The sequence below is a fragment of the Colobus angolensis genome, unplaced genomic scaffold (assembly GCF_000951035.1).
Source record: "Colobus angolensis palliatus isolate OR3802 unplaced genomic scaffold, Cang.pa_1.0 Scaffold187, whole genome shotgun sequence".
NCBI lineage: Eukaryota > Metazoa > Chordata > Mammalia > Primates > Cercopithecidae > Colobus > Colobus angolensis.
In genome coordinates this window covers 191,529-201,256 of record NW_012115010.1, presented here as the reverse complement: position 1 = coordinate 201,256, position 9,728 = coordinate 191,529, and the positions used below count along the sequence as shown (strand labels likewise).

The window sequence follows — 9,728 nt, the reverse complement described above, 5'->3', positions numbered from 1 at the left end:
GAGGTGTTAAGTTTGTTTTCTGTTTAGGGTGGGGAAAGGGAGGGGTTGACCATAAAATCCCTTTGTTAAAATCCATCCAGGACCTCAGGGGAGAAAAATAAAAACAAAATAAAATAAAAGCTGTGTTGTTACTTAGTATGTTTCGAAAGCAAATGTTTCAATGCTGCACATTGTGAATGTGGTAGGAGATGGAGGGAGCAAGGGGAAACCTTCTGCATTTAATATGTGCCATCTGTAACCACTCAGGACTCCAGACTGAAGTGCTCTGTGGAGAGGACATGGTTAATCATGGGGCAATCTCCCAGCATGGCCCGGCTAGTGCTGATGCTGAAAGACAAGGCTGGAGGTCTGGGCTGTACGTTCTGAGCGCAAAGAGGCCCTGCGCTCTGGTTTTAGGGGATTCAGGGGATTCTCATCATGTGCACCAGAGCACAGATACTAAATCTCCCTCACTCTGAGCCCAGGCCAATATCCTAACTTTCAGCTAAAAGGAACAGTCACAGAAAACCATTTTTGTTTCCTTAAGAAAATAAATATTTCCAGGAGTTCAAGCCAAAGTACAGGGGCTGGAGAGGGGGTGGGAAGTGGGGCAAACACTTTAGATGAGCACAGTAGCTCCTGCTAGCTGGGGCATTAGGGCCCTTACCATGTCCCTGCACAAGATGCTCACCCACTCCCCTTTCCCATCCTGGGGCTACACAAATTGTCCCTTTCTTGAAGTTGATGCAATGTGTCTCTGTGTTAGATATGAGCTCCCAACTGGCCCCAAGGACTTGGGGTGATGGGGGCTGGAGGCTCTTGCGAAAGCCAGGCTTAAATCCCTGTTTCTATTTTACCAGCAGGGAAGAAATGAGTCAAGTTGAGAAAATGCTCAGTTAAGACAGTCAGTTACAGGACAGTTGTATCCTCAGGACCAGCATGTCATCAGTGAGAATAAGTCCAAGCCCCGGGTTACTGCTGCTGGAGAGGCAAATGAACAAGCTCGCCTTTCAGCGCCGTCGGAAGGCCCGGGATATTCTCCAGGCGTTGGGTTCCTCATAGCGGTTGTACAAGGGTTCAAGACGCTGTTGCTTCTTCTGTTTGCTTAGCTTAGTTGGGTCTGAGACCTTGAAGAAGGCTGGGGCAAACTCCACAAGCCACCGAGGGTCGATGGTGGTAACTTCACGCATGTATTCCTTGGTGGTCAGCACCAGCTCATGGTACACCACCCTGAAGGGGGACAGAGATAGGACTCAAGCCTCTGAATATAGGCCCCACTCTATAGTCGACCTGGTCCCTAGTAGGCCTCAGCAGCGCTTACATTTTATCCTCTTACTTCTCCTGTCTGACCCCTACAAGACTGCAGTCTGTTTATGACAGTCACACCCCAATACTGAAGCACCTGCACACCTCTAACCACAAGAAAGGTCTCAGGCGAATGTGTTCTAGTCCTGGCTCTGGCTCTTAACTAGTTAAGTGACACGGAGCCAATCACATCCCTTCTCTAATCTGTTTCTTGCTCTATAAAATATGAAGGTGGTTTATTAGAATGTTTCCACAGAATTCTAGGGCTCTGAAGAGGGGCCTCACACTGCCACAAGGGATGGAGAAGGCCAAACATGCAAGGAGCCACATTTCTAACCCTTCTACTGTGATAACATGGTGGTTTTAAATCAGTTTTATATTAGGGTTCTAGATAGAGTCCAATTTTTAAAAAATGCTACTTTAAAACAGTTTTTTTTTTTTTTGAGACGGAGTCTGGCTCTGTCGCCCAGGCTGGAGTGCGGTGGCCGCATCTCAGCTCACTGCAAGCTCCGCCTCCCAGGTTTATGCCATTCTCCTGCCTCCGCCTCCCAAGTAGCTGGGACTACAGGCACCCGCCACCTCGCCCGGCTAGTTTTTTGTATTCTTTAGTAGAGGCGGGGTTTCACCGTATTAGCCAGGGTGGTCTCGATCTCCTGACCTTGTGATCTGCCCGTCTCGGCCTCCCAAAGTGCTAGGATTACTGGCTTGAGCCACCGCGCCCGGCCAACAATTTTTTTTTTTAAACTACATCACTAGGTAGTTGTTTCTTTTTTTTTTTGAGATGGAATCTTGCTCTGTCTCCCAGACTGGAGTGCAATGGCGCGATCTTGGCTCACTACAACCTCTGCCTCCTGGGTTCAAGCTATTCTCATGTCTCGGCCTCCCAAGTAGCTGGGATTACAGGTGCCTTCCACTACGCCCGGCTAATTTTTGTATTTTTAGTAGAGACAGGGTTTCACTATATTGGTCAGGTTGGCCTGGAACTCCTGACCTCTGGTGATCCACCCGCCTTGGCCTCCCAAAGTGTTGGGATTACAGACGTCAGCCACTGCGTCCGGCCACTAGGTAGTTTTTTGTTTTTGTTTTTGTTTTTGTTTTTGAGATGGAATTCTGCTCTCGTTGCCCAGGCTGCAGTGCAATGGCTCACTGCAGCCTCCGCCTCCCGGGTTCAAGGGATTGTCCTGTCTCAGTCTCCCGAGTAGCTAGGATTATAGGCATGCCCACCACACCTAGCTAATTTTGTATTTTTAGTAGAGACACGGTTTCTCCATGTTGGTCAGGCTGGTCTCGAACTCCCGACCTCAGTTGATCGGCCCACCTCAGCCTCCCAAAGTGCTGGGATTACAGGTGTGAGCCACTGTGCCTGGCCACTAGGTATTTTTTTTAAACCACAATTTTTTTTTCAACTAGGTCTCACCCCTATGATTTTAATTCTCTCATAGGGTTTGATACATTGTGCCTAATTCAGGTTTCTGCTGCTCTAGAAAGGCAAGCAATGTTATACTAGGACATACTGGGAGCAGTGAAGACACAATCACAAAATACCAGGAGATTTACAGGTTTTTCTCTGCCCAGAAAAGCCCCTAGACCCTGGGACATGTCCACCTACCATTCTGGCTGTCTGTTGAAGAGAGCACTGGAAGGATGGATATAGACCACCTGCTGGTCGATCAGTGTCCGGTAACCCTCCTGCGGGTCTTTCTTGGCAGCATTACGGAAGAACCCACTGCAGATGGCCTTCTGCACTCGGACTGTGGACTTGCCACAGGAAACAACATCCAGCTTGTGTCTATCAAGATAGGATGAAAGATGTGAGCCCACTCGGCTTTCACAGGTCTGTTTTCCACAATGACAGTGCCCAATACGCCCATCTTGGGGTGCCCAGAGTAGTTACCAGGACCTTTCTTCCAACCCTAAGTGTACTACAGAGGCAGTTCTACACAGTGGGCAAATGGAGGCACTCAGAGACGGGTACTTTGTTTATACAGGTATATACAGTAATAATGTTCCAGAGGGTTGCAAACAAAGAGCATTTTTTCAACAACTAACAAATAATCTTCCTCTTAGGAACTTTCTGAGGTAATTCTCAGCCATATCCTTGCTTGGGGAGAAGGAATATAACAAAGATGGAAAAGCTGAAGGAAAAGGGTTATGTGAGGACCAAGAGAAAAGGTGCCTATAGCTTTATAGGTACACACAGAGATGAATGGACACGATACTCAAAGTGGTTCAACTCAAACATGGAGTGTCATCAGATTCTGGCTTACCTGTCCATTATGCCTAACATCTGCTTGCGAATGTCCTGGGCCCGGCGCAGGGAACGAGCCTGGATAAAGTTCTCATAGCACCATGGGTTGGAGAACTTGTTGTTCTTCCAGGAGTTGTACACAGCTAGCAGGGTGAGGTGGTCCCCTTCAGTCTGGTGGAATTTGGCCTTCTTCTGATCTGCAAGGGCTTGTTTATCCTGCCAAGCAGTGAGACAGAGGAACATTTCTGATTCAATAGCTACTAACTGAACATGGAGCAATTCTAGGGAGCCCTACAAGACCCTATCAAAAGTGTCCACATCAGGCTAGGCATGATGCCTCAGGCCCATAATCCCAGCACTTTGGGAGGCTGGGGCAAGAGAATCACTTGAGGCCGGGAATTTGAGACCAGCCTGGCCAACATGGTACAATCCTGTCTCTTACTAAAAATACAAAAATTAGCAGGGCATGGTGGCGCACGCCTGTAATCCCAGCTGCTCTGGAGGCTGAGGCAGGGGAATCGCTTGAACCGGGGAGGTAGAGATTGCAAGATCATTCCACTGCACTCCAGCCTCGGCAACAGAGTGAGACTTCATCAAAAAAAAAAAAAAAAAAGTCCACATCAAGCATTGGAATGGCAACAGACCGACTACCCCAACTTCACAGCACACCCATCTAAACTTGGATCTGAACTTCTTACCTTGGGCCTATAGAAGACGTTCTGCACAGACAACATGGATACAATGGTCAGCATTTCCTCACTGCAGCCCAGATGCACAGACATGATGAGCATTTTGCAAAGCATTGGCTCCAGAGGGAATTCTGCCATCTAGAGGGAGAAAAGAAAACTACAACTGCTTCCCTGTGGAAGACACATTCAGATTCACCATAGCAAGACCTTGGTCAGAGTGGGTAACACCACAGATTTTCCCAAAGCATAATGACGCCTTGGGATGCCTTTCTCTATCAGAAGAATGTATTGTTTATTATTTTCCCAAATAAACTCCAACGGGATGTATGTGACCAAGCACATAACTACTGCTGGGGTAGGTGAGAATTTTGCAGATGCCATTTCTAATTAAGGCCACATTCAGTAATGCATCCTGAGGCAAAATTAACTGTGAACAGAACATCTTGTTGTATAAAGAAGAAACAGTTTAAAGTGATAGTGGAGAAATTCAGGTTAAAAACAAACATTCAGAATTCTACTCAAAGCTTATCCATGGCCTCAGCCTGATTTTGTACAGACCGAAGGATGTGAAAGGCTGACCAGGGAATCTACCCAAAAGCACGGGAAGTTAAGTCTGTCCCTTACCCGGCGGCCCAAGCGAGTGAGCAGACCCTCGTCATCCAGGGCTCCCAGTGTGTACAGCTGCTCCATGGCTGTGATCAAAGTTTCCATTGGTGGGGCATCCATGAAATCAAAGGACAGCAGATCATTGATACCCATGGCCTAGAGCAGAAAGGAAGAAGGCATGTGATAAGAGGGTCAGTCTAGCCAGTGTCAGCATGTAGGGAAGCTACTTGTTACTTTATTTCCCATTTCTTCAATTGCAATTAGGAAGCCACTGGTGAGACTGGTGGTAATTTCCAGGGCTGGGCCACATAAAACTCAGACCACTATAAAAGAAAGCACATACTTGAGACAGAGTCTCACTCTGTCGCCCAGACTGAAGTGCAGTGGCCCAATCTCAGCTCACTGCAACCTCCACCTCCTGTGTTCAAGTGATTCTCCTGCCTCAGCATCCCAAGTAGCTGGGATTACAGGCACCCGCCATCATGCCCGGCTAATTTTTGTATTTTCAGTAGAGATGGGGTTTTACCATATTGGCTGGGCTGGTCTTGAACTCCTGACCTCAAGTGATCTGCGTGCCTCAGCCTCCCAAAGGAAAGCACATACTTTCTCAGGGAACTTTTTGAAAATACTCTCTCAGCTGGGCATAGTGGCTCACACCTGTTAGCCAAGGAGGCAGAATCGCTTGAGCCCAGAAGTTGAGACCAGCCTGGGCAACATGACAAAACGTCTTCAAAAAAAAAAAACAAGCCTAACACTCTCTCAAAATGACAATACATACAACTCAACAACAAAAGGACAAACAACTCAATTTAAAAAATAGGCAAAGAGCTTGAATAGATATTTCTTCAAAGAAGATATACAAATGGCCAACAAGCACATAAAAAGATGTACAACATCAGTAATAATTAGGGAAATGCAAATCAGAACCACAATGAGATATCACTTCATACCCACTAGGATGGCTATAACTTTTTTAAAAAACAGAAACTAACAAATGTCAGTGAGGACAGGAGACATGGGAAACCTCATGCATTGCTGGTGGGAATGTAAGATGAGGTAGCCATTGTAGAAAAGTTTGGTGGTTCCTTAATAGGCTAAATATAGAATTAGCACATGATCCAGCAATTACACTTCTAGGTATATATCCAAAAGAACTGAAAGCAGACTCAAACAGATACCTGCACACTAATGTTCACAGCAGCATTATTGATAATAGCCAAAAGGTAGAAACAATCCAAATGTCCATCTGCTGATGAATGGATAAACAAAATGTGGTATATACATACAACAGAATACTATTCACCCTTAGAAAGGAATGAAATAAATGGATAAACCTTTAAAATAACATGAATAAATCTTGAAAACATTATTCTAAGGGAAACAGGTCAGATACAAAAGAGTATTGTATGATTCCACTTAAATGAGGTTATCTAGAATAGACAAATTCAGAGAGGCAGAAGGTAGAAGAGTAGTTACCAAAGGATAGAGGGAGGGGGAAAGGGGAGTTACAGTTTAAAGGGTACAGAGTTTCTGTTTGGGACAATGAAAAGTTCTGGAAATGGATGTTGGTGATGGTTGTACAACATCGTGAATATATTTAATGCCACTGAATTGTATAGTTTAAAAAGGTTACAATAGTAAATGTCGCTATGTATTTTACAATAATAATAATAATACAGTCTACCAGCTTGTCCTGTCTCTTGCATACATCATTTCTACTACACATCTATGAGGGACCTCGTACCATGTTAGGTGGGAGGGATATAAAGATGGCCAAGATATGACCCCTGCTTTCAGAGAGTTCACACTGGGTGAGAACTATGTTCACAACACCACCACAGTGCAATCTACACGCCTGGCACGTAGCAGGTGTTCAATACATTAGTTAATTTGATGAATAAAAGAAACGACTGAATGATGCATGATTCAAGTGTGTACAAAGTGTGATGTGGTAGGACCTAAGCTTTGTATTTCTTTCTCATAAAGTGATCGTGACCATAAACACAGCAGGTGTTCAATAAATGTTTATTGTGTGAATAATAACTATCAGGAATTATGTTAGCAATCATCAAGCACTGTGCCAAGTGCCTTTACCTACATTATCTCACTTATCTTTCCAACAAATACTATTAACAGCCCCCTTTTCAGAGGAGAACACAGAGCAGAGGGCAAAGTAAATAAACTTGCCCAAAGTCATACAGTTTGGAGCTGAAGTCCGAGCCACAGATTCCTCTCTGTTGGCACTCCAGAGACTGGAGCACGTTTCTTTTCTCTTTCCAAAGCTCTGTTTTAGCCTCTTTTACAGGGAATAAATAATAAATGACAACAGAGCACTCTGCACCAGAATGTGCTAGGGCTCCAGGGTAGCATCAGTGTCGGGGGAAACGCCATCAGCTGGGAAATTACTCATACGGCTCCTCCTGCCAAAAGAGAATGAAGTCCTCACTGGGGACTGAGAGAGGAAGAACAATGATTCAGAATGAAAACCAAGTCCCTGAGAGCCAGTCTGAAATCTGTATTGACAGTTCCCTTGCAAAGTTTTTGAACAGGATTTTTTTCTCTCGTTCTAAAAGAACAGAATTGGATCTGAATGCTAAAGTGGTTGAGGTTAGGTGTGTTTGTCCACAGTTTGGCATTGATTATATTTTTCTAATTTCTTTTTAGAAAATGCTCCTAACTAGAACCTTTTACAACCTAATATCCTGCTGGCTGTTATGGTAAGAAAAAATGTGTGTTCACAGCAGACATGCCAACTTAGCCCCAGACCTGCCGTGAGAGGCTGTTATCATAGCCATTTGCATTTCACTCAAAGGGACTGGTTTCATGAGGTTACTAAAGTATTTAACAAGGTTCATAAAACTGAGATTCATTTATGAAGGCCAGGATTGGACTGTTCCACTAACCCATTCTAACAAGACAGTGATTTCTACCTTGAGTGACAGCACTGTGCTTGCTAAGTTGGTTCTCTGGATTTCCGGCACGTTTGTGGTCAGCATTTCATCTCGGTAGGCACGTTCTGTGTACAGCCTGTAACACTTTCCTGGGCCTGTTCTCCCAGCTCTGCCAGCTCGTTGCTTTGCCTGAGCCTAGAGGGGTGGGAATATAAAAGCAAACTATCTGTTAAACACTGCTTAACAGCTTTATCCAGGATATCTGTTAAAAGGGGGACAATTAGCAACTGGCAAAATCAGGAATGGGGTTGATTTCACTTCTTTTGGGACCATTTCCAAAACTACCAATGCTCTTATCTTCCCCTCTCCATACACAGCACTTTGGGGAAGTTTGTTCAAGGGAGGCAATACAAGCAGGGTTAATGGAAGAAATATACAGATCTCAGACATATATCTTCAAAATAGTGTGGCACAATATAAAAGAGAAACCATAAAACAAGATGACAGAACACCATCCCCACAGTTATGACCAAAAATGTAAGTGAAATAAATAAATAATGTCAATCATACTAATGATGACTCTGCAGTCATTTTAAAAATCATGTTTGCAGGCCAGACATCATGGCTCACGCCTATAATCCCAGCACTTTGGGAGGCCAAAGTGGGCAGATCGCCTGAGCCCAGGAGTTCGAGACCAGCCAGGGCAGTAAGTTGAAACTCCATCTCTACAAAAAATACAAAAATTAACTTGGTGTGGTGGCTCACACCTGTAGTCCCAGGATTCAGGAGGCTCAGATGGGAGGACCACCTGAGCCTGGGGAGGTTGAGGCTGGCTGCAGTGAGCTGTGATCACATCACTGTACTACAGCCTGGGCAACAACAGAGACTGACCCTGACTCAAAATAAAATAAAAAATAAAAATAAAAATCATGTTTGCAATGTTAAATGACAGAAGAAAATGTTCAGTCACATTAAATGCAAAATGCAAGTTACAAAACAACATAAAATAATGTTATAAAAAGTCTTTCTATATCAACTACTAGAAGGAAATGACTAGGGAAAAAAACCCTAAAATGTTAACAGTGGCTAACTCTGATAGTAGGCTTGCAGATGAGGTCTATTTTCTTTAGACTTTACCAAATATTGAACATATATTATTCTAATGGGAAAATTAAATACTCAAAAAAATATACAAAACTGCATTATTTACTTGACTACTAAAATTGCAACCATGAAAGAAATAAACATGAAAAAAGACAGGAATGAAAAACAGCAAAATGATGACAGTGGAGGTAGTAGGATGATGGGTAAATTTTTTTCTTCTATTTTTCAAAAATAGTATAACACTACTTCAAAAACACCAATTTTTTTTATTAAAAAAAAATGTAGTCTAGCCATAGGTTGCTAGGAAACCATGAATAGCAATCTGAAGAGGGCCGTTTTCTGACAAAACCATCTGTTGCTACAAACAGTACCAGGATTTACAAATTACTATGCCAGTTCCAAACCAAAAGATAGGTTATGAAAGGACAACTAACCACACAAATCCAGGCAGCAATCACACACAGTGGCTGGATTCTATAGCATTCTACAGATGTCTCTCTCCAAATCAGGACAGGCATGTGTAACTAATTTTTTGATCACCATCACCCTGAAAAGTAGTATAGAGCATACAAGCTGGAGCTGGCTACCCAGGTTTAAATCTTGGCTCCACTAGCTCTGTGATGTTAGGCAAGTCACCTAACCCCTGTGCCTCAGGCTCCTCATCTGTGAAAATAATATCTACCACATAGGATCAATGCAAGAATGCACTGAGTCAATGCATGCATCTAGGATGTTAAGTACTAAAAGTGTTTGCTATTATTGGGCCGGGCATGGTGGCTCACCATGTAATCCCAGCACTTTGGCAGGCCAAGGCAGGTGGATCATGAGGTCAGGAGGTGGAGACCATCCTGGATAACAGTGAAACCCTACCAAAAATACAAAAATTAGCTGGGCATGGTGGCATGC

The 9,728-nt window shown here is 44.0% G+C and overlaps 1 protein-coding gene across 1 annotated transcript in view; it reads right to left on the bottom strand.

Moving 5' to 3' along the window:
- Positions 1-510: 510 nt before the first annotated feature.
- Positions 511-9,728, bottom strand: part of DHX8 (DEAH (Asp-Glu-Ala-His) box polypeptide 8) — a 43,251-nt gene continuing 34,033 nt past the window's right edge. Inside the window, exons 17-22 of the mRNA XM_011940161.1 lie at positions 7,758-7,913; positions 4,846-4,983; positions 4,231-4,359; positions 3,552-3,748; positions 2,894-3,073; positions 511-1,209 (exon numbers count right to left, since the gene is read on the bottom strand). Coding sequence (XP_011795551.1) covers positions 990-1,209; positions 2,894-3,073; positions 3,552-3,748; positions 4,231-4,359; positions 4,846-4,983; positions 7,758-7,913 — 1,020 coding nt within the window. The 3' untranslated portion in view covers positions 511-989. The remainder of the gene's footprint in view (positions 1,210-2,893; positions 3,074-3,551; positions 3,749-4,230; positions 4,360-4,845; positions 4,984-7,757; positions 7,914-9,728) is intronic.